Source organism: Anser brachyrhynchus (genome assembly GCF_964034855.1).
Source record: "Anser brachyrhynchus genome assembly, chromosome: 21".
NCBI classification, from domain to species: domain Eukaryota; kingdom Metazoa; phylum Chordata; class Aves; order Anseriformes; family Anatidae; genus Anser; species Anser brachyrhynchus.
The window spans coordinates 7,065,485-7,089,908 of record NC_137714.1 but is presented as its reverse complement, the minus strand read 5'-3'; the positions used below and the strand labels follow the sequence as shown (position 1 = coordinate 7,089,908).

The following is a 24,424-nucleotide window of genomic DNA, read 5'->3' as shown; positions in this document are numbered from 1 at the left end:
TGGAAGATGAATATCCAGTGTGGGTTTCTGATGCATTATCTCACAGGATGGTAGTTTCTGTTTTTTAGAAATATATGTAAGGCTATTGTGATTGTGTATGTCTGATAAAAGTCTTTTCTTAAAAGTTTCAAAAATAAAAGCTTCTGGATTTAATGTGCAAGTTGAAACAAATCTTCCCTTCAGCTAGCTGGGCTACATTAACTAGTTTTTTTAAAGGTACAAAAGTGCAAATATAGCTGCTTTTAAATGGAGTTCATTTGCTTCTTCAGGTGCTTTAGAAAGAGTTTTCCGTCTTCTCTTGCCTGCCTAGCTAAAAACTCTTGCTGTCCATAGCCAAAATAATAACCCAGCATGTCTGTGACAATGGCACTTGATGGCCTATGCAAGAAGCAGGGAAACAGTGATGCCAAAGACTGGACCCTCACTTTTACAAGTAAAATGATTCTTTTGAGATGATTTATATGCAGTCTGCTAGTCCTGAATTGGCCAAAATGAGTGCTTCTTACTGTTCACATGAACCAGCAAAGGGGCTGCAACACCAGGGTTTGTTTAATCAGTGAAAAGTACTCTCCGCCTCCCAGCACCCTGGTCTTTTGCAGCTGAGGAAAGTACTTACAGAAGCATTAACTTCACTGACGAAACTGGGATGTGAGAGAACTTGTCCTCTTCTGATACTTATGTGGACTTCATTGGAAAAACAAACAAACAAAAACAAATGCCCTCTTGGCAGTGCAGTGTGTATCTAATTAGAACTTGCTGATTAGCATGCTAGCTAAGTGTAGTACTACTTCAGTATTTGTAAAGACCTTGTGAAAAAAGAACACACGGATTTCCAAAGGAACTTAACAAGACCTTTGTCAGGAATAAAAACATTTTTCTGTGAAAGTATGAAGCTTAATTCCCCAAGGCATGATAATACAGTGCTGTTTTTGGGGAGATAAATGTTTGAATGTGATAACATCTTTTTTTCCCCCTTCTAATGATACAATTATTTCTGCCATCCCTAGCTATGAAGACAAAAGGAGCATAGCACAAGCCTGCTTTCTTCAGATAATTTTGGCCAAGTATAGGCTTCCTCCAGATAGAAGTCTTCCCTTATTGTTTCTGTTCTAGGCGAGACCTGCAGCATGTTTGCTTATTTTAGAAAAGCATTGAATATGCTTAATTGTTTTCCTCCATTTCAACAACAATACATAGTCACATTTTGACTTGTGAAATGAAGTCACAGTCATCAGCTGGTACTCTCGTGCTTTCTCTTGATACTGCCAGCTGTATGCGGCCTGACCATAGACGTTTAACCTCTTCATGCCTCCATGCTATCTATGAAATGTATTTGTTTCAGATTGAGAAGATTAGGGTGAGAAAAATACTTATACAAGTCTTGAGATCTTCCCTGTAAATTTCCCTACTAAGCTACAACAAACTGTTTTGACTACATTTTGCAGTATGTGAGTACCTGTCTCTTAAAGATGTAGCTGAAGAGGAATGTGATGGCAATGTTTACAGTATATGTAAGTTGCAGTTCCACTCCTACCCAGGGTAGTGTGAGAAAGCAGGTACTACAGAGCTCTTGGGACCTCCAGTCAACAACACCAATGAGAATGAAGGCAGGGCAATCCACTTCTAGCCTCAGTAAGAAAAGACTGACGAGCAAATTATCTTTGTTATGCTGGTGTATCAATAACGCCAGCGTTTATATTAACCATGTGCCCCTCTCACATGCATGTCATGAACCTTCTGTAGTTCCAAAGCAAAATCAGGAAAAGGAGTGAAAGCTGCATTGTCCTGTCAGCAAAACCCCCTGAATGAGAGGATTACTCTTGATTTCCTGAGCACACTTTGTTTTATAAACTGTTACCAGCTGTTCTGCTCTAGTTCCCTAGCACAAAACTAAGAAAGATAAAGACACTTTTCTGAGCAACTTCTTCTACTGCTGTGAAGCTGACCCATTATCTTACATTCTGAGTGCAAGTACTTGATCAGACCTTTTCCAGCTATGATTTCACTCTGTAAGAGCTGCAGTTGGAATACAAAGGGGATGTTCAGGAGTCAGTCCTTCCATAGGAAGAAAACACTGTGGGAAGAAAGGAAGAGGTAGATCAGCCAGCACCAATGCCTATCAGTGTGCATCCTCCTTTTAAAAGGTTTGGGTAGTTTAAGATCAGTGGCTCTCTAGGTCTATTTATTCTGTCTCTTATTTACTAGACATTAGATATTTTTACAGAATGGTAAAGAAGAATTACGTGTATTTTTTATAGAGGAGGCTTCCTGCACAGGTCTCTTTTTCTGGACAGCAGCAATTCCTGTATGGGTTTGACATTCCAGTTTTCTTCAGGAAGATCTCTCACATGTTCCAACCAAGCTGTTGAACTTTCTCAGGCCAGTAAATTCCAAGACTGCAGTACTGCTTGATGTCATTAGGCATCTGCCTTTTATTGTGATCATTCCTAGCTGTTTTCATGGCTTGGCAAGCTCTCTACTTAATTGTGATCATGAAACAATAGGCTACAACCTTCTTAGTTAACTTTCTTGAGTACTTAATTCTTTCTCTCAGCCCCTGCCCAGAGCTGCAGTAGACGTGAATCAACACCCAAAACAAAACAGATTGTCTTGCAACAGAAATGCAAGAGCCAATGACGAAAGCAGCTTCCAGCGTAAGAATTCCCTTTGCCCCACTCTTTTATCACCTGTGGGGAAATGGAGACACATGACGATCAACACCTAGTGCCCCAAAACCTGGAAGCCATAAAAAGCAATCAGTCATTCAATTTCTGGATGAAGCCACATGATAGTAACTGAGAGGAAAAAAATGGGTCACTTTTAAAGTTTCTTTCCTGCTTACATGATTCCCTGGCTGCACACCAACTCTAGCAAAATTGCATTATACTTTCTGATCTCTGCATCATTAAAGTAAAGAAATCAGTGTTCAGATCGAAAAAAATAATTATAATAATTATAAACAACACTTATTTGTCTGTACGTTTCTATCAGTTTTCCTGTTTGTACTACAGAGGGCTGTTAAGCAGCTGCTACGTAGGCCTAATCTATCATTTTTTTAGAGCTGAAGTAATTAATGGTAAGTGCAGTGTACTTTTTTTTTTTTTATCTTTTAGGTAGTCAGATAAAAGGTGCTAAAAAGGATTGCTTTGGAGAAATGACTATATTAGATTTCTCTGGTAGAGAGGAGTACTGCCTTGCATGCCAATGCCCTTGTTTGCCAGGCACTCCTATATTTTCTATATTGATGTGCAAAAGCATAAGGAGATTTAGCTATTTTCAAGTTGCTACATTGCTCCTGCCTGTATTTTTCTTTCTAACTGCAATACAGTTAAAGTATAGCCACCAAAGTCAGTGTGGTCCTTTTGTGATTTGCCAAATCAAAGAGACCTGCGAACAATTGGAAGAGCCTGATTTGGCTGCATAATTTCATAAATAAAACCACAAGGACTTGGATGACTGTAGCCACTGAACTTTCATCAGTTTCAGAGACTATGTGAAGTATGAGAAACACTGGCTGCTATCAGCAGTTGGGCCCTTCCCATGATGAATAATCTTTGCCCTTCTTCCTCACCTCCTTTCACATGTGTTGTGGGAGCTGCTTGGGTGCCCCAGTGATAAATGCTTTATCACTATTACAGTGCTAAAAAATGCTAAACACGGGGCTTTTTGGGCTTGCACACTCTCTTGTTTTGCCTACATCAAGATCAACAGCTGGGAGTGCTGCCTAGGAAAATTGTTTAAAATATGACTTAAGACCCTGCAGCTGGTCAAAAAGCCTAGTACCACTTGGAGATTTCTTGTGAAGGAGAGGAGGCATAAATACCTTGCACAGGAAGATTTTGTTTTATCTTTTCCTAATCATTCTGGATACTGTGCCAGCTGCAGAAAGTTCCCTCTAACTAATCAGTTCAAGAACAATTTGACATAGTTCTTGTGTGGGAAGTTGATCCCAAAAGATGTAGGATGTGCCTGCTGCTCTCATTGATTCTAAAACGAGCTGCACTGAAGGTGTATGCTCAGGAACAAGGCACCGTGTTTTGGGCCTAAGGATCCAGTAGCAAGGTAGAGGCCTCCAGCCTTAGTGTTTTCCACTAAGCTGGGCCAGGAGTGATGGCGGTGAAATCAGAACTGGTTGTTTTATGGGCACATCATGATAGCTGTGCGTGGTTTGAGCTATCTGGGCATCCTTTTGAGCCCTGCCTTCTAATGCTTCTAGTACAACTCCCAGCTAGCTTAAACGGAGAAGCAGCTCTCTTCTAGAACATTTGCATCTAAGCTGATATACTTTCTCTTTGGGTATACTCATTTTTTTTCTCTAGCAAATTAATGTTTTCATAGCTTACAGATTAAACACGCTCTGTGACTTCTTCCTCCAGCTTTCTTTCTTCTACAGGGAAGTAAAGTCAGTGAGAACTAAAACGTAGGAGAAACAACTATCAGAAAAACTGTTTCACACTGAACCTCAGGGCTTGGGAAAGAAGAAATGATGGACTGCTTTTCAGCAGGCAGCGGCTTTCAGCAATCCTTAACTGGAAGGGCAGGTCTGAGCAAACCAAAGAAAAACAGCTGAGTCACTATGAATGAAAGAAATGACTGGGCCAATACTACGATAAGATGTGATGCATCTGATTGAACGCAGATTCCCCCAGAACCAAGACTGATCCTTCTGCAGTGGTCAGTATATGAACCTCTACAAAAGCATTGAGAGAACTGTCCTTCCCCTAAGGTAGCTTGTCTTTTCTCTGCCACCTGTACTACTGTCTGTGTTTTCTGCAATATTGCTTAGTGCTCCTCTTAGGATAAGACCAGAAGGAGAACATAGGCCGAGAAATAATGGAGTATAGGGAGCCTAGGAAACAAGAGGAGGGGTGAAAGGGAGAATTAGAAATTCACAGGGGAAAAGATAGAAAATACTATGAATCCTAAAATAAATAATGCAGATAGGAAAAATAAATCCACTGAAGGAAATGGGAAGGCATATACAAGAATGAAAGAAAAATAGTGAACAACATGTGAAGTGGCTCTGTGAAATGGTATATGGCATCAACCCAGAAATGAGGGACCTTGAGGTGGAGCTGTGCTTCCAGGTGCTGCAGCTATGGGAGAAGACTGTGTATGAGGGCTCTCAAGCTTTCCCTTCTGTTACACTCATTTCCTTTTATGCTATACATTCTGGTGGATTTTGTATGTCTACATACCTTTATTACACAACACTTTAATGGCAGGTGCAGTTTCTGAGAAGACTGATACATGTTATAGTACATGTAGGTAAAGTTAGCATACTGTGACTGGATAAAAAGTAGCTTTCAAGTACTTCTGATGCAGACAGTCTTGAACAAACAGCAATAATATGTACTTACCCTAGGACATTTGCTATTACTAGTTGAACTGTTAAGAAACATGTTTGCTATTGCTGAAAGCATGAGGAACGTCAGGTGTATTACGACATGAGGCCATCTAACTGAAGTGCCACTTTCTTTACCTGAAAGAAACACTGCCTCTTTTGATGCCTATGGAAAAGTCAAGAACAAGCAAAGAACTCAGATCTGTGAAAGAGAGTTTGTCAGATAACTTGGTTTCTGATGGTGGGGGGAAATAGTGGAAGGTTTATATGTTTAATCCTCATCGGCAGACAGAAAGTTCTGAGCGCTCCCTTCTTTCCACACCTGAAACAATTTAACTGAAAACAAAGATCCAGTGCCTTGAAAAAGTATGTGAGGAGCTCTTACAAGGAAACTAAGCTATAAGATCCCTATCTGCATGGCTGAGCGTCTACTCTTTGTCCTGTCTCCTTTTCTCCCTACAGGATCAATGCTAGTGGCTACAAGACTCCAAAGTCCAGGAAAAAGATGAATCTGCAACTTTTCACCTGAACTTATTTTAGTGTTGAAAGCCCAGTATTTGGTGCTGGCTCCATTTTTAGCATGGAAAGCAAACAAATGTTCAGAAAGCTGTATTTCAGCTGTCAGGAATTTGGCTAAAGCAAACAACCAATAAACCTTAAAATAAAAGTAATAATAATAATAAAAATCCCCCTAGCTTTTTCCTGGTAACAGCAGACTCATATCTGATGTGCTTTGGCACTGATTCTGCAGTCCTTCTTAGTTCTCGAGATTTCAGAGGGAGTTCAATCTGACTAACAAGAAGCACAAGTCCACAATTTCAAGTCCACAAATCCTTATATTAACATGAAAGCTATCACTCACCTTTAAAGCTGCCCTGATAAAGGACCACTCATCTTTTTGGTGTGATTTCCTAAGGATATATGGCCGGTGTAATCTCACTGTGTCTGTATATCCATCTTCACAATAATTTGGAGGGCTGTTGCCAATTTCACCTGACCTTGTCAGAGAGGTAGAAGTACTAAAAATATTGTGATCCTGTATGTTTCATGAATGTAGGTAGTCAAGGATTGAGAATAAAACGATGTCCCTCAAAAAGGAGTAATGATAGCGTGAGGTGTTCTCAACCTTTATGCTCGGGAGAAACTCATGCCTATGTTAAGAGAAGAGGCAAAGATCTGCTAAAATTATTAGTGTGAGACCATACAGCCCACCAAAATACTTGACACAAACTCCCAGCAACTGTAACTTGGGCAGAGCTCTGAAGGATTAAATTATTCCTCAAAAAATGGCAGACATCCTTCCTGTCTGTCTCTAAGATTCCTATATGGCATAAACCACCTGGTAAGAATCTTCCCCACTGCATCTTCTAGACCAGGTTTAACTTGTTTGTTTGTTTTTTTCTTGTTTAATATTTAAACAGAAGGCTGGGATGCATACATCAAAGTAATCTGCATCTCTGATGCCTGTTCCTTATTTACCCAGTTTGCTGTAGATATTTAACTAAATGTACCATTAATACGTAAGTTGAATAGGCAAATTCTGCTTTACTGTAATCTTCCTAGCTTGGCTGGCATCTCTTCTCTATTGAAAATAATGTTTGGATGACTTCAAGGAACAAGGAACCTCCTTCTCACATTTGTGATAAGTACACAACCATAAAAGAGAAAGACTCCTAAGAAGCACGGCAAGGGGAAGTTCAACTACAAAGCTTAGTAACACACAGAATACAATCTTTGTGTTACATTGTATTGTTGTGAAATACAAACAAGATAATCTGGAATGGCAATACCTCCCTTAGCACACCGTATCCTTTTGTTTCCTTGCAGCAGGCCACCACAACTCTCTTAAAAACACAATGCTGCACTTATGGATATTATGAGAGTGGCTAACAGCTGTGTCATTGCATCCAGACTTGAGATTCTGATTCCATTCATAGGTTAGATTTATGTGACTTTGGGACAGTTATTTTACGTATGGAAATTTGATGTAGAGTAGGTAAAGTGAAGGTAGTAATAGTAATTCTGTAGTAATCCTATGTGAGTAAAACTATATTTATGTTACTTTCAGATAGTGTCATAAAGAAACACACAGAATCACAGGATCACTCTTGTCATTGTGAAGATGCACGTTTTGTTATTCGATGATAGGAATAATTCTGCCTGATCTTTCTGTTATCAATGCCCATATCAGAGATGTCTTTCTAAGATTTTCACGTCCAAGATTTGGACGAAAGCAAAGTTAGTTAAAGTCAGGAGACTAACCAGGAGTTTTGGCTTTTGCTCAGCAGAGAAAACTGTGAAGTTGATGATGGATTGAAACATCACTAGCAAGAAGATAAGACCAAAGACAACGAGCTCCTGCCAATTCTCCTGCAGGATTCCTCTAGCCACATAGTATACACAGAACACTGGGAAGGAGAAGGGAAAGGTCAGTTACAGGTGAACACAAATTGCACACAGTGCTATTTTTCAACATACTTGATCTAGGTGACAAAATGGAAGTATCAAAACTGGGCAATCCTTAGTCAAGAGCATATTTTCATTCTTACCGAGGAGCCTGAATATGATACTTCCAGTCAGATGCTGTGAGTACTCTTCCCTGTGTTTAGCATACAAAGAATGAATTATTTCATTGGACTTTTAAATTACTTGTGAAGTAACACTTTGATAATAACAACGTATTAGCTATCCAAACTAATTAACAGTTGTGGTATATTTTATTACATGAATACTATACTGTTGAACAATATATTTGGGTTAAATGAGGCAACATTATTTTTATTTTATTAAAGAATTGAAATTACATAATCTTTCCAGTGAGTAATTCAAGTGACTAGCAAGGACTATACTACTCATATACATATGGTATTTTTTGTGTGGCTCTGACAGCTACGTGTGTTGAAATTTACTTAGACTGGATTCATAACAGTTCATTTGTGTTGTGGAAATTTTGAAACACACCACCCACCAAACTGTAGTCCAGAAAGACACTGATTCAGGAAAGTTCTGAGGTAATGTTTTGTGAAATACATCAAAAAAACACCACTCAGTACCACAGTTAGCTGTCACTGTTGAACTCTACAAAGTTTAAATAAAGTCTTTCCTTTTATAAAAACATGAATCAGTGCTTTGTTCCTATATAGGATGCTCCTGCAAACACTAGCTCATTCTTACCATAGACAAAGTAACTATATATTTTTTTCCCCGGAGTTTTACTTCCCGGATTGGGCACATGAAGTAATCTAGTTTTTCTAGCCTGTGACAAAGGGTCATAAAAGTTTTCAAAGTAACATAGTAACTTCAGCTGCTCTAAACAAGTTTTAAGGTGAATGAACTTCCTCTTCCTCTTTCATTAAGGTAATAACGAAAACTGAAAATGATTAGCAAACTAGAAGTGAATCGTGATTTTTTTGCGTGTCATGACCTCAGGAAGACCTGAAAGATGCAGGACGGTATTTCCATGTTTTGCAAATTCATCTGCTAAAGCAGAAGTCCGTACAAATAACTTGGAAACAAACTTTTCCCAGACTGTTTGCAGAGATGGCATACGCACGTTTCTGAGATAAAAGACATCCCCTTGGTTTTTGGAAAGTGAAGGCCACAACAAATTAAATTCAAAACTGCCTTTGAAGTAACATTCTAGTGGTAAGTCCAAATGATTGTTACAACTGGGGCATCTATGTTTCTTTAAAGAACTAGTATCAATTTTTGTCAGTCTTTGTCTAGCCTACAGAAAATGTGGGTTTGGCATGTTTATGTTTAGCTTACACATCTTTAAATCACAAGGCAAGCCACTTTTAGTTTTATCCTGTTCCGTGAATGTTATCGTTACCAACTAATGTGTTAAAACAATAACTTTTGTTATTTTTGTTATGTTTGTTAATTAAAACTTTGAGATCTGAAGTAATGTGTTAAAAATATATTGTTTCTCCTGACCTAAACCAGAGGTTTGTGAGAGGCGTGAATTTCTTCCCATGTTTGCTGCAGTACAGAATGCTAATTATCAACAGGAGGTAGGAGGGAAAAAGAGATTAGAAAGCACGTTTTTGCCTTCCTTATATACAATATCATGATTCATTTGGTTTCTTATGAAGGTTCTTCATTTTTCTCTCTGAAGCACAAAACAGCAATTGCTAACAAAACCAGTGTGACAGATTGGAGGCACCAGTGTTCTAAGATTGCATTTTTTGTTGGTATGCAGATCTTGTGTGAAAAGCTGCTAATCCAACCGGCATTTTAGAATAAATGTGTTGTTTGTATGTGCCTAATTACAGAGTCCGGAGCAAAGCTATTGTCTTTGTTCCCTTTGGGTGGAAAACATAAAGCTGGACAGCAATGACTGCTTATGATCAATGTGAAGGCCAGCTGCCCCGCACGTACACAAGGTGTTACACCCCTGAGCGTTCTGGTCAGGTAGCTAAAAGCCAAAACTTGCTAAAACCATTAACGAGGACTTCCTGGAATACTTATGGTTGCACTGATTTTCATGTTAAGTTTCATTTCTATTTAATATGAATGGACCCAGGAATATGAATATACAGTGTCTGCTGAATCTATATTAGGACATATCCAAGGAAGTCTGGATTTTGCTTCTAGTAGGACATAAATTATTAAGAAAAAGAAGGATTTAAGAAAAATGAGGTCTATATTTTTCTTCATTGAAATATTTCAGGTGAAGCAACATCCTTGCAGGAACTTTACAAAGAGAGAAAACTTAGCATTTTCTTATGTTTCGGATCAAATTGCATATACTTGGTTTCTTGCAAAGTAAGAAGGTTCCTTGAAACCAGCTACCACTCAGAAATAAGCACGGCGTATCTCAGGAGATGTGCATTCTGTGGCAAGCCTCGGAGTGTGGACACCCCTGAATTCCCTAACAGACGACAGCACAGGCTGAAATGGGAAATGGGAATTTTTTTTCTGGCACTGATGAACATGCAGTTATCTTTCTGAAAATGAAATGAAAGGCTGTCATTGCTACATCTGCCTAATGAAATACCATGAGGAAAACTAACTGCAGCAAAACTTTCTACAACCTGAATGTTTTTTTCACACTGTTCACACATCAAGGTGTTTTGGATGACAGCATATCTCTTGCTGATCTCCTCCCTAAAACACTACTGGCAAAAACAACAATGGCAAAAGCATCTAACTCCTTAGTATAAGATTCTATGTGCAATATATCATGCCAGATGGAGAGAAATAAGAAACTTCAATGGCTTCTTAATTACTACTTTGGTAAAAAAATGTATGTTTTAAAATACAAAGAATTTGTTTCTTACCAACTCCAACTAACCGTATAAGAGAAATGGTGAAATCTTCCTCAGTTTGTGGAACAAGTGTCTCTATGGTTAGCCCTGTTACACTTAGCAGAGACAGAACAGACACAGAAACAGATCTTCCCAGGGAATGATAGCTCTGAACAGGGCTTTATCTGCAAAGGAAGAATTTTTTTAATTTAGTATCACAGCATGAACTGTTTGCTCTTCCTAAGAAACACATTAAAGCAAGTAGGTAATTGACACAAGCGCAGGGTTTTCCTGGGAAAAAAAGAGAGAGGAATGTTTTACAGCGGAATCGAAACTTCGAAGCTGCTGAGGGAGGGAGAACTCTGTTGGTAAGTGATCTCAGCCTGGATTTTTCTGCTTTATCCCAACGACCCGCGTCCTGCTTTTCTATCACAGCACACGTGCTCAGCACGTCGCTTTCTCCCAGTAACCCTTCCCGAGATTTTTAGAAAACTGCAAAGAAAGGGTCACGTTTCTGGGCAATGTACGACGGATTCGTGCCTTTTTTCCGAAGGATTTGAGGTGCTTTTTTCTGTTTACTTTCTGTTTTCTTCCGGGGGCGGCAGGGACGTCACTTCCCCGCCCGTTACCGGCAGCTCCCGGCGGCGGAGCCCTGGCCCTTTGCACTGGATCGACTCATTTATTCTCGCCTTTTTACCCTAAAACCGCCTTGATTTACTGATTCAACCCTACCCCGGGCCGCGGGACCGGCCCCGAGGTGCAAGGTGGGCAGGATGGGGCCACCGGGCGTGCGGCTGGGCTACAAGGAGGGCTTGGGCGACCTCAGCTGGTGTGGGCATCCCTTTGTGCAGGAGGCATCAGTGCTTCTAGATTGTGTTCGTGGTCTGCCTTTATAAACGTCTTGGGTGCTCTCGTTGTCATTTAGCGAATCACTTAATATTTATTGCTTACTGGGAAGGAGGAATTGCCTGGCAATTGCTGCAGGCAGCGTGTGGGTGCCTTGTGTGCTGTGGCTGTAGGCTCTGACATGCACACCGACCTCTGGTCATTTTTTTTTGCTGTCAGGCTAGCTCTGCTTTCTCAAATACTTGTAACTTTGTTTGAGGTTTTCTGTGTGGGATATAGGACTGACCTTACAGAGGTCTTTGTGGATATTCTCAAAAGGTATCTGTCTGTGTGCATTAACAAGGGGCCAGAAGAACCGTAGCAATGACTTTTTATCTCCCCTGTCAGATGGTGATCATTCCAAAGTCCAGAGCTCTTCCAATCGTGGACGAATGAGTGCGATAAGGAACCAGCGGCGTCACGTGCAACGGTGATGGTCAGAAAGTGCTTTGCTGTATAAGACACAATGAGAGCTTCCGATTAAAAGGTATCTGCTTCAAGGTCAGCTCTATGACAGCACAATTTTATATTAAATCTGTAACTGTGCTAAGCTAGAGTTGCAAGAATTAGTTAAAAAGCACAGAATCTGTAGTGCTGGAAATGTTATTTTTTATTTTCACAATCAGCGGTGTCTAGGCACAGTATATGTAACTTTTAAAAGACACCATATTTCCTCTTTCACATGCCTAATTCGTTTCTTATCACTGTATATGTTAATCTTTAAACAATTTTAGCCTTTCAGTTCTAAGGTAAGACTCTGGCTATATGGAACAATTGTGTTGTTGCCTTTTTTTATTTTTGACAGTTTGTTAAAGGTTAAAACTGCATTGTCTCATAAAAAGAAAGCTAAGTGAATACTATTACGAGGATTTTTGGGCACGCCTGATTATCCCATTGAAACAATTAATATCCAAGTTATTTTTTTTTCCTCTTACCCTTTGCTTTTTTATAAAACATGGCTGAACATGTTTTCAAACAAGATGAGTGGGGGTTGTTAGAGTTGGGTGAAGGCAGCCCAGCTGACTGCCCTTCCCTAATCTGCAGCTCTGGTAAAAGCTCAGCGAAGGCCAGCTGCAGAATGTTTCAGGGTCCTGTTATGTTGCCCAGCACTTGCAATGGGATTTTCACCAGCTGCTTTGCACTTGTGGCTCTGCAGTTGTTCTTCTTTGGTGGGGTGATGTGACACAAACCTTCTCTTCACCAGAAAAGGAAAACTTATTTTGCTTGCTTGTAAATTGTGTTAGACAATTTTACTGCTGTAAAACTTTACATGAGGTCTATTTCTTGTTTGTTCTCTTACCTACTTCAGTGTGGAGTGTTATAGTTGCATTTTAAAACATTTTTTTTGAAAACTAAAGCAAAAATGCAGCATGCACATTCTTGTTAATTTGTGTTGCCTCTGCATTTTATTGTCCCCAAAACTTGGGGTGTCTTTTCTTCTTTTTCTGTAGAAAACTATTCATGTAGACTTCATACTGCTGTTACAACAATGTGGTTAAACTGCACAGGTGTGGATTAGGAGTAGATGACGTGCACTAATCCTAGCAGGGATTAAGAGCAGTGTTTTTCCTTCAGCCTTAAGTTTCAGTGGAGAACAGTTTCCATGGTTTGGTTCAATACTCATTTATTGTAGCAGGAGCAAGTGAAGGGGCTACCATGTATTACAGAAGCTGTGAGCTGGTGCTTACTGAACTGTGACACCACTTCCAGAGAAGGCACCTTACAGATATCTGTCATTTCTATATATTCATGCTGGCATGAATATATATATATATATATATATATATCCATGGCTGGCAGCAAAATAACATTCATTCTTACAAAGGCCACCTGTACACAATAGAAAATAGTGTAAGTGATGTAGTAACCAAACCATGATGGACTGGGTTCAATTTGATGCGACTATAGGAGTCAGTGCTGTTTTTCTCATCCAAGTATGACTGCTCTGTTAAAAACTGAGGGAGAGTAGTATTTTTTATTAAAATTAGGTGCTTGAAGACATTAGCTGCAGGTGCATTTATTTATTTTCTTCACTCTTAAAAGTTCCCTTAGAAGAGGTTTTTTCCTGCTCCCCTTTAAGTTTGAAACGAATACAGCCCTAAGTAAACTTTGAACTACTAAGAGTAGTTACTTCTTGTAAGTCAAAATTTGAGGCTTTCAAAGTTTATGCTCCCTGTGTTTTAACCTTTAATGCTTTTTTTTTTGTTAATATAGTTGAAAATGGGAGAAGATGCAAGGAAGAGTGTAAAATGTGCAGCATGCTTCTCATTTTTGTGAGCTGGAAGACTCAATGTTTGCACGTAATCCAACAGAAACAGTCTACCAACTACTGCCACGTTTTCATCTATTGGTAAACATCAGCTGCTGGTTGCTCTTAAGGGAGGATGATTGAATTACTTCCAGATGGAGAACTCTTTCAGCCAATTTAAGACTTTCCAGTTGATTTAAGGCAGCAGGTCAGTAATTTAGGGATGTGTTTTTTCTTATTGCTGTTCTGCTTCCTGCCACATTTGGAATCGGTGATATAAAATACAAAAATGCAGTGCTACTGAAGGTGGAAGTTTGTTGTGCATAATTATTTTTGTTTTTAATTGAGTAGTGTGAATAGGAAAAGTATTAACAAAGTTTTGGTAGCTTAATGATTTTAAAGGTATAGTGGTGGTTTTTTTTTTTGCTTCTTTCTTTTCTAAAAGACACGAAAAAGGAAGAACCAGGTTTTCATTGCAAATTATCTTAAAGAATGCATTTTTTTTCATGTTATGCTAGTTTTGTTTTAAGCTGGATAACACACTTGTGTGTATATGGTTTAACATGAATGTGTCAGGTGTACCTCAATGTGCTGCTAACCTGATTCCCTGATAAATGGAAAGGGATAAGGTGATGGGGTGGAAATGTTCTGTGCGTGACTGTAACAACAGAAATAGAGCACACAAGGAATGGAAAATTTCTATGTAAAGTAGAATATGTCAACAGACATCATAAAATTAATTTTTAGTGCCTCTTTATAGTTACCTTTTGTTGTTGAGATACCCCACTGGACACTATAAAAGCATGAAGAAAATAGTGTATCCTGTTCGCTTGTTAACAAAATCAGGGCAGGTGCAGTAGCTCTTGTTTAGAACCCTTGTATTTTGTCTTAGCATTGATTATTTCCTGTGCTGTCACTGTTTGATGCACTCTAGTGTTATGATCTTATTTCAGACATCTTTTCCAAGATGTCCAATGATTAACTATCCATACAAGAACCACTTCATTTGCATAAGGCCCACCATATTATCTGTCCAGCAAATGTACTTTTAGATTTAAAAAAATACAACATTTAAACTCTAATTTCCCCGACTGCTTATTTGTTGAGGAGCAAAAGACTTTGTCCTTTCATTCTCATCTGATAAATTTTTTTTCTTTTGCTCCTAAAACGTAGAGTGCAAATTAGAAAGCTATAAATCCGACCACATATTTTAATGTTGCAGATAAGCTGCTCAAGTGCTCTTTCTTTCTTTGGACTTTGTTAGCATTATGATACTAACTAACATTACGTAATTTGGGAAAAGTAAAGGTCATAGTCACATTAGAAGTGCAAAATTCAGTTGGAAAGATGAGGTACCGAAGATGAGATACTTTTCATCTTTCATAAATAGCAAGCAAAAATGTGGTATTTTTGTTGTGTTAGGGATTTAAAGTGTTATGTGCATGGCTAAATTTTGTTTTCCTTCTGTTTTTTTCATTCTTAGGTGGAAAAAGTGGAACAGAGCACATGAAGAAGCATCCGAAGTTTATGCAAGATGTTATTTGGAGGACCAAATACGCTTTTAGAGGCCATTGGAGATGAAAGATTAATCACATGATATTTTTTTCCCTCTAAGTGCTGTTCTGTGCTAAGTCAATGTTGCTCCGTATTAAGGACGGATACTAGTTTGTTAATGTCATCATGTCAACTGCGACAAGTGCTGAGACACCGGAGGAACCTAACCCTCCCCTCCTTGAAGAAAAGCCAAAGGGAAAACCACTATTTCATTTGGGTTCACTCTTTGCTAACAGGAGTGAAAAATTTGTAATTGCGAGGAGCGATAGCGTACCAGAGGAGAATGTTCTGAAAATAACTATCACAGAGACTACAGTCATTGAGTCAGACTTGGGCATCTGGAATTCTCATGCTCTCATCTACCTCACTTTGTGGTTTTTCTTCAGCTTTTGCACTCTTTTTCTTAACAAATACATTCTTTCATTACTGGAAGGAGAGCCCAGCATGCTAGGTAATCCTACCTTTCATTTACACTTCAATTCCAGTAACATATTTGACAATAACAGCTCCTCCTGTATAGAGCTGAGGGAGTAAATGGTTCAGCTGAAGTGAAAAGGACCTAGTTAGGAGATGTGGGCGTGGATTTTGGGGCTGAGAACTTGTAAATTGTAATCTCAGCTTTTAAAGGACTTTCTGATGGTGTCCTTTCCTTCTCTTGTCCCTCCACCTTCTGGAAGACGCAATGAAATTTTGCTCATAGAGGAGCTGTAAAATGGGGTTTGAGAAATAACAGCTGGGGGTGGTGGTGGTGGGGGGAGTGTAATTAAATTTTTGGTTTTCTCTGCAAGAGGGTAGTGTGGGTTCTTGAAAAATGTAATAAAACAGAGTAAGCTGTTGATAGTCTACAGAGCTGATTAACTTGTTTGATTAACAAGATAATTAACAAGATTAACTTGTTTGTGTGTAAAAATGCAAGAGTTGCCTTCATGTGGGCTTATTTTTGTTTGTTTTTTTTTTTAAGGGCAAACAAAAAGCATTTTAACTGTGATCTTGTTTTATTCTGCTGCCTTGCTGGTAGATGTAGAAGTAAAGGGCTTTTGTGAGAATCCATAAAGTCTAGAAACACTGCAGATAAGTTTATGTAAGAAATTTTCTCATGATGCTTGATCTGTGACGTTCCCATTGTCTTCTGATTTTTTTCCCCATCTCTCTTTAGGTGCTGTTCAAATGCTTTCAACCACCTTCATTGGCTGTATAAAAATGTTTGTTCCATGCTGCTTGTACCAGCACAAAACACGCATCTCTTATCCACCCAATTTCATCATGATAATGCTGTTTGTTGGATTAATGAGGTAAAAGGTTAAATTAGAGATATATCCCATTTGTTCATTGTGTTCTGAACAGAAGCTATGTTTTTATTCTCTCTTCATTTTCTTTCTTACCTTCATAGAAAGACTGGAAGGTGTTTGGAAAAGACTGTTCATCTTTCTTCCCCAAAATCACAAGATAATTTTATTTTTAGTTCCTATTGGTAAACGCGATGTTCATTTTTCCAACTGTCAATTTTTGGCTAGCTTTGCCTACCATCACTTTAACCTCTTTCATGACATACTTCTCCTCATAATGTTATCTTTCCATTTACTTTCTTCCTCTTCTCTTTTGAGGCTGATATTTGTTTAGTATAGTAGTATTTATTATGATGTTGCTTTGTTCTGTCACCTTTTCCAGCAATTTGCCTCAAGTGATACGGACTTGACATTTACCTTCTAAAAGTAATTATTTGCTGTGTGCTGGGATAGCATCAGTCTGTGGTCTAGGAGAGAAAAAAAGACATGTTAATTCGGTTTTCTCAACACTGCACAAATGGTAATAGGGTAGCAGTGCTGAAATTAACCATCAGGGCAGCAGTTATTAACTCAGAGCGGTTTCATTGTAATGTAATTGTTTAAAGTATAGGTAAATATGTAGCATACCTAACTTGCAGCACAGATGGATAACTGCAAATGATGTAATTTCCTTAGCAGGTGCCGTGGAATAAAGCTGAACAGTTACTGCAGTTCAGTCAAGCTACCACAATTCTGATAACTTGATTGCTAGTTATACCTCCCCATATTCTTAGTTACTGCAGGTAAAATTTAGGGAAAGTATAATGCAATTCTTTTCTGTGCTAGATAAGTAAGAGCGGCTGTTAAGGAGTTATTTTATTTTCTACTTAATTTCATTTGTTTTTCGATTACAGATTTGCAACAATAGTCTTGGGGCTTGTCAGCTTGAAAAATGTGGCTGTTTCATTTGCAGAAACAGTTAAAAGCTCTGCACCTATATTCACTGTTATCATGTCTAGGATGATATTAGGGGAATACACTGGTGAGTACTGTTCTCTTTTTAAATATGATTTTAAAATCATATTTATATCCTGTATAATAGTGTCATTTATTTGGCCATGGACAGGGAGATACCACTGAAATAATGTAGGTCATTGCATACTGCTGAAAGAATCGTTCTTGTTGAACGCAGTATGTTGAGTGTTTATAAGTGAAAAAAGATTTGTTTTAATGTAGCTGTGTAAGGGCAGTGTTGCTCTGAAGTTATTTTTCTGTTAAGAAACTGTAATTGGAGCATTAATTAATGAAGTTCTGTGTGTTTCTTCTTAGGAGGACAGCTTGCCTCTCAGAATTTAAAAACCTTGAATTTATTTACTGTGTTCACTCTCTTGCTAAAAACTTAATAGCTGGCTTACCACAGTTCAAGTCTCCAGTATAATTTCTTTGTAATTTGACATGCAATTGCATACTATTTGCTTGGAAGAGATTTTGCTTCTAGCCAGCTATAAATCACAGGAATTATACAGAAGCAATGTATAGATTGCTTTCTGATGCAAAGCTCAAACAGCAAAAGGCTGAAATGAGCCAGAGGAAGAAGAGTAATCCAATCACAGAGTAAACAGGGAGAGTATAATTTTCTTCTGTTGTTTAGTGAAAAAGATGAAACAAAGACAGTCAGTCCATTTTTCTTCTCCAAGACAGATATTTTTATCAGTCAGTACATGTCCATATTATTCTCAAGAGCATATTGCTGTTGCCTGAGATCTCACTTTAGAACCTCTGAACTTTAAAATGCAATCAAATAAGTTGCTTTTACTTTCAAATAAAGAAGTTAAGGCCAAATTTAAACCTTTTAAAATTTATATTTTCCTTAACGCATATGAAAATATATGTAACTGAAACTGGATTTATTATTTTAATTTTCAGGACTGCTGGTTAATCTCTCTCTCATTCCTGTTATGGGTGGGCTAGCTCTGTGTACAGCTACTGAAATCAGTTTCAACATTCTAGGTTTCTCAGCAGCGTTATCTACTAATATCATGGACTGGTAAGGCTTAACGACAGGTACATGTGTGGAATAAAGGGGAGAGTTGGCAATGGTTTATTTTTATTTAATTTATTTTAGGGTTATTCAATTTAATTTAGGGTTCTAATTGTTTCTGCTTCAGAGCAAAGGTTAAATAGTTCTGAAAGTTGAAACTTCGGGTCCATGAGGACATAAAATAAGCATTTTTCACACGCAGTATATCAACATTTTAGCTTAAGTCACAGAGCAGGTTGGAATTTTCTGTGTAATAATCCTAAAAGAGCAGGAGATGAATGTGAAATACAGCTACTTTGAAAAATGGTCACATTTCACCTTGAGAGTGGTGGTGTTATGATTCTCGTGTTCTTATTTAAAGTAACACTTTGAAATATGTATTGACTCACTCTTCTTATAAGGAAGTTATATATAGAATAAGGCATGACAGCATGTTAAGACAGTATGAAAGCTTCCAAAATATGCTTCAGAACTGCTATTTTCAAGAGGGGTGCACTAGAGTAGCAATGCTATCTGCTAGAGCTTTTTTCACCATTAATATCTTTGTCTATCCTTTCAAATTTACCATACTTTAAAATATTTCATTTAATTCTATGTAGTATTTAGAAGAAAGTAAAATTTAAGCCTAGCTTTGGTTGGAGATTGGGTGAGGGGGGTGGAATGTGTAGAAGGTGTATCTACTTATCTAAGGGAAACAGTTGTCTTTCTCATGGTTTGATTTGTTTGTCATAACTAATATTTACAGGTAAATGTTTTTTGTTTCTTTTCTAGTTTGCAGAATGTCTTTTCCAAAAAATTACTCAGTGGAGACAAATACAGATTTTCGTAAGTATTTAAATTTTTTCACATTTGATTCAAGATTGACCTTGGGCTCTATAAGGAATCCATGTGTTTACAATTATGTTGGAGTAAGCTGCCATGAACTTTATGAACTTCTGAAACATGAACTTCACCATAAAATTTTACTGCTCATGTTGGTCTTGAAAATACTTGCCTTTTATCTTCAGTCTGTCTTGGCCAACACAGAACACGAAACGCTACCTTTGCAAGAGATTGCTGAATGTGTTGTCCCCAGAGCTTAGTATGCAACTTCTCTGTATTACTTATTATTGTATTTACAGACATCAAGGAGGCATGTATTTAAATTTGATGCAATTTTCTTCAGCTCTAAGAAAAAGAAAGTTAAAAAAATTTTTTTGTCCTTTGTAGGGCCCCAGAGCTGCAGTTCTATACAAGTGCTGCTGCAGTGGTTATGCTTATTCCAGCTTGGATATTTTTCATGGTAATTTGAATTTGTTAACACTGATTTATGTTGGTTTTTGTTTTTTTTTTTTTTACTTGTGCATATGGTTAACCTTAATTTTGCTTTTAATTCCTCTCCTTTTTTTAATCACCCTGAAATACACTTCGTCTCGCATTTGTAAGAGCTTTGTGTGGAGAGGGGAGAATATTAAAAGAAATGGTTTGTCACAGGCCTGAGTTGACAGGTGACCCAAAAAGCCTGGGTTTATTCAGGATTTTAAAGTCAGACAAAATCATGATTTTGTCTGACTTTATAAATGCATTTAAAGTTTTAGATAAAGATTTGAAATACAAATCTTAAGTAATTGTTGACTTTTTGCCAATATTTATGTGGTGTGCAGGAATATTAACTCTCTAAAAGCGAAATTGAGGTGAGGTAAATAAAATGTATCACAATAAATGTGTCCTTACTGTATTGGCATTTTATTGCTATGCATCAGTGTTCAAAAATACCTCACTGGAAGCTGAACGCAGTGGAAAATTCAGTCAGATAAGAGCTCTTTTTAATCTTTTAGGAATGAAAACTTGGAGAACATGAATGTCCTCTATGTTTTAGATCTTGTTTTGGTGACGTTTAAATGTAAAACTAGTATCTTATTAAAATAATGAGGAGGGTGAAAATTCACTTTTAGATTTGTTTATAAATGAAATGCTCTTTTTTTTTGCATTTAGGATGTGCCAGTGATTGGGAAAAGTGGAAGGAGCTTCAGCTACAACCAAGATGTTGTTGTACTTCTCTTAATAGATGGAGTCTTGTTCCACCTGCAAAGTGTTACAGCCTATGCCTTGATGGGAAAAATTTCTCCTGTGACTTTCAGGTAAAACTGTCTCTTCATGTCAAGAACTCATTTTTTCTTAGTATTTCTGTTTGGGAACTAGGTAATAAATCTTTCATGCAAAGAAATAATGTAAATGCAGAAATGTTCCAAATGTAAGAAGAAATCTTTTCACATCCAGATGACCAAAACTTTTTGGTTTGTTCCCTCGTTATGTGAGGAGAGCAGCATTTGACACATGCTGTTGAGTTTATGGAAGAGGTGCTCACGTTTGCTTCACTGATAAGGCAGTACTTAAATACATCTAAATGCAGGATGGAGTATAAGCCTGTATAGGCTGTTGCATAGTTTGGATTCAATAATTCATTATTTGTATGAATAGCCCTGAGGCCTGTGGGGTAACCCTGGTCCTAAACTTTGCAGGCCTCTGCTGTTTTATACACGCAGGTGTCCCTGCTACAGTCTTGTGACAGTTCACTGTTTACATATATTCTGAAGTTAGTTTTCTCTACCTAACAGGCTGTAAAAGCATGTGTTTATATTTGTGTATACAACAATTCCTGTTGTTATACTATTGGTATGCTTTAGATACAGGTTCTTTTTTGCTTATACTACTATATTACCTGTGTAGTAACAGCTCAGTAGTGATTGATAGTTGTGATGTGTTGGTTTTGTCTGGGTATATGTTTTAGCTAGAATTGTTATGTTATACTGCATGCTTAAAACCAAAAATATGAGATGATTTATTAATTCTAAAATTAAGATGAGTTTAAAGATTCTAGTGCCAATATACAACCAGTTTGGCTACAGTATTATGTTAAGTAGGAAAAACAGAATCTGACTTGGTGTTTTAATAGCAAGCAAAACAGAGATCCCACTGCATTAAGGTGTGATCATGTGTGGGATATGAGAGAGTTTTCTTTGGCCCTAACTTCTGTAATTCCTTTCCAGTGTTGCTAGTACTGTGAAGCATGCACTGTCAATCTGGCTAAGTATTATTGTGTTTGGTAACAAAATCACAAGCCTTTCAGCCATTGGGACTGTTCTAGTGACAATTGGAGTTCTGCTCTATAACAAGGCAAAGCAGCATCAGCAAGAAACCATACAGAGCCTGGCAGCTGCAGCCCCGCAACCCGCACAAAGTACGACTGAAGATACTGAGCCACTAATTTCCAAGGATTTGAAACCGTATGATTAATATGGTCACTTATTCTTACAACTTAGTGCATCTCAAAGGAGCTCTTCCTGAAAGCGGTTCTTTCTTCGGCTGTTGATGCTGATGTGGTTCCTTTGAATTCACAGCAGGTCAGACATGGGACTTGAAGCAGAGAGAAAACAATGAGAAGAACCCAGTAAGCCTTGATTTACTGAGAAACTGAAATACCAGAGGAACTAATGTCATGCAATGTGGTAAATGTGGGTTTTTTGATCTTTTTGACTGCAAATAACACACAAGCCTATATTAGAGAAGGAACTTCTGTATCTTGTAAGAAAATGATTCCGTTCTCCTTACCCATCAAAATAATGTGAAAACATTGCCCCATCCCTGTATTAGGCTCGCAGTGAAATGAAATTGGTGCATAACTGAAATTTCAAGTTGGTGGTTACTGTGTGCTGCATCCTCCATTATTTGTTTGTGTTGTAGAGCTGGAAGGTGAACCTCCCTCTCTTCCCCCCCCCAGTTCCTGTCTCAGCAAATGACTTATTTTGGTATACCTTTAGTTGAAGTAAACTGTAGAAATGAGTCCATGCCCCAAAGAACTGATGAGGAGCTATTTCCAACTACAAAGCTAGCAACGAAACAGGATTTTTCTGCTAAAATTTAACATGCAACCAGGATGCAATATTTCCGTATTTAAAATACTGAAATGCAACTGTACATACTGACACTATATAAACAGTGTTGGAATAAATATGTGCAGTTACTTATGAATTGCCAAAATTTCTTTTTTTTTTTTATAAAGGAGCCATGATCTCTATATTTCTATCAGAAACCATTTTTATATACTTTTTTTTGTTTTATGTATTTTTATGAGGATTTTTTTTAACATTACTTCTAAGACTGCAGACTGCGACAAAAATGCTGCCTTTCAGAAACTCGGGGTTATTACCCTATGTGCAAGGTATTTCTGTCATTTCTGGTTGTGTAAAGAATCTTGGAGGTATCTGTGACAAAGATAACTAAAGGGGACCATAAACTGAGGCTGATAACGAGTTCTTTTTTGGAGAAGTTCGGTTTCACGGTTGATCAACAATTAAAAGCTAACTTTTGTCTTTCCTTTAAAATAATCTTAAATATCAGTAATTTTTATTTTTTGGAAAAAAACACATGTACCTACAAAAGTCTTCAAGTGGACTTTTTGGTAATAAAACTAAACTAACAAATTGAGCTGATTTTTCAATAGTTGCCTCTGTTCTAAAAGATAGCTTGGCATTAAAAGTTTAGATAGTAGTCTTTATGGTAAAAAAATAATTATTATTTCTAATAGGAAGTCACAAGTAGAGTTCTTGCAAAACTGAAGCTCGTGCTTACATTTCCAATGTGAGGTATTCTGTTAGTTTGAGTGAACCATTCCTGTGGAGGCCAAAAATGTGTTTGCAAGGCAGGCAATCTAAAGAAGCCTGTCTTTTGGATCTGTTTGAATAGCGTGTGCTTGTGTTTCTTCTGCTTGCTTCAGGTTATGTTCCTGTACGTGACTGGGTGCCTAAGGTACATACCCTGAAGATTTGAGTGGGAGGGAAATGCCATTTTTTCATCGTTGTATGATGTCTGATTTTATTTTGTCATTGCTTGTATCACTTGCAAAAAGCTGTGGACTGTGAGGTGGAGACCTATTTTTCAGGTGTTTTTGTTGTTATGCTTTCAAGAATCTCTGTATTTAGCAGAAAACAGTCTGTTTTGTATCATGTTTTTACTCTTGTGGGAGTACAAAAATGTAAATGGCTTTCTGGTTGTCTAACTCAGTTGTCAGGTAATGCCCTTCATCAACTGAGCCTCGTGTTAGAAGCTAGCAGACTTTTGCATCTTATATTATTTCATAGTAGTGGAAAACTTGTGAAACCCCAGCTGGGAGGACTTTAGAACTTGTGATTTCTAACACAGCTGGGTTTATTAGTGGCTGGTTTAGCCCTGCCTGTTTGGTGGCAGCATGATAATTCAGTTTTACTGGGGGGGTGTTTTCCAGTGCTTCTCTTGTGTACTTTTATATGCAGAGTTCTTGACCTTTATTTTTATTGGGACTACGTAAACCAGTCTTATTTACTGTCCACTTGTAAGACAGACCTTTTCTTTCCCCAGTCACATTAGTGACTCTTAGCAGTTCCTCCTGTTTGGTGAAAAGGACCATTTTTTTTCCATGTTGAGAATCTGTTACAGTGTTATGCCTGAGCTCTGCCTTTTAAATGCTTTCTCTGATGGCAGTCATACTGCCCAATTTCTTTTGGAAATTCCTCTCCAGTAACACTCTACGATTCTACTGGCATTTAGCACAGCTACATTCCTGAAAGTTGTGCACTAATCAAGACAAGCTCCATGACCAAGAGTTATATGGATTATTTGTTTTACGTTTGCCAAGTATGTTCTTGTAGCAACAGCACACCTTCCTTAATACGATGCTTTAAACTGTTGTGCAAGTGGTAGGAGATATTTTGTTATATCAGTCTTCAATTTCACACGTCATCTAATAAAACAAGAGGAGTTGACTACTTTGCACAGAAGCTCTTGGATTCTGGTCATTGTCTGGGTTAAAAGGCAGGCCTT

At 37.9% G+C, this 24,424-nt stretch overlaps 1 protein-coding gene across 11 annotated transcripts; it reads left to right on the top strand.

The window, feature by feature from the left end:
• The first annotated feature begins 154 nt into the window (after positions 1-154).
• On the top strand, positions 155-22,577 carry SLC35E2B (solute carrier family 35 member E2B). Of its 11 annotated transcripts, XM_080564473.1 has the most exons (13): positions 155-7,772; positions 8,702-8,989; positions 10,017-10,961; positions 11,827-11,965; positions 13,693-13,934; positions 15,210-15,731; positions 16,437-16,572; positions 17,460-17,587; positions 18,472-18,592; positions 19,358-19,411; positions 19,796-19,868; positions 20,561-20,706; positions 21,616-22,577. In XM_080564473.1, the coding sequence occupies exons 6-13, from the start codon at positions 15,407-15,409 to the stop codon at positions 21,860-21,862; spliced, it is 1,230 nt and encodes a 409-aa protein (XP_080420599.1). In that variant the 5' UTR covers positions 155-7,772; positions 8,702-8,989; positions 10,017-10,961; positions 11,827-11,965; positions 13,693-13,934; positions 15,210-15,406; the 3' UTR covers positions 21,863-22,577. The 11 variants fall into 11 exon arrangements, with proteins under 11 accessions (XP_080420599.1, XP_080420603.1, XP_080420602.1 ...); XM_080564477.1 differs by lacking the exons at positions 155-7,772; positions 8,702-8,989; positions 10,017-10,961 and adding an exon at positions 10,983-11,154; XM_080564476.1 differs by lacking the exons at positions 155-7,772; positions 8,702-8,989; positions 10,017-10,961 and adding an exon at positions 11,183-11,357.
• Positions 22,578-24,424: the final 1,847 nt, after the last annotated feature.

Coding starts and splice junctions, on each gene's coding strand:
- SLC35E2B (XM_080564473.1), top strand. CDS start 15,407: ATGTCAACTGCGACAAGTGCTGAGACACCGGAGGAACCTAACCCTCCC. Junction 17,588..18,471: donor GATATTAGGGGAATACACTG/GTGAGTACTGTT, acceptor TTTAATTTTCAG/GACTGCTGGTTAATCTCTCT. Junction 18,593..19,357: donor TCTACTAATATCATGGACTG/GTAAGGCTTAAC, acceptor TTTCTTTTCTAG/TTTGCAGAATGTCTTTTCCA.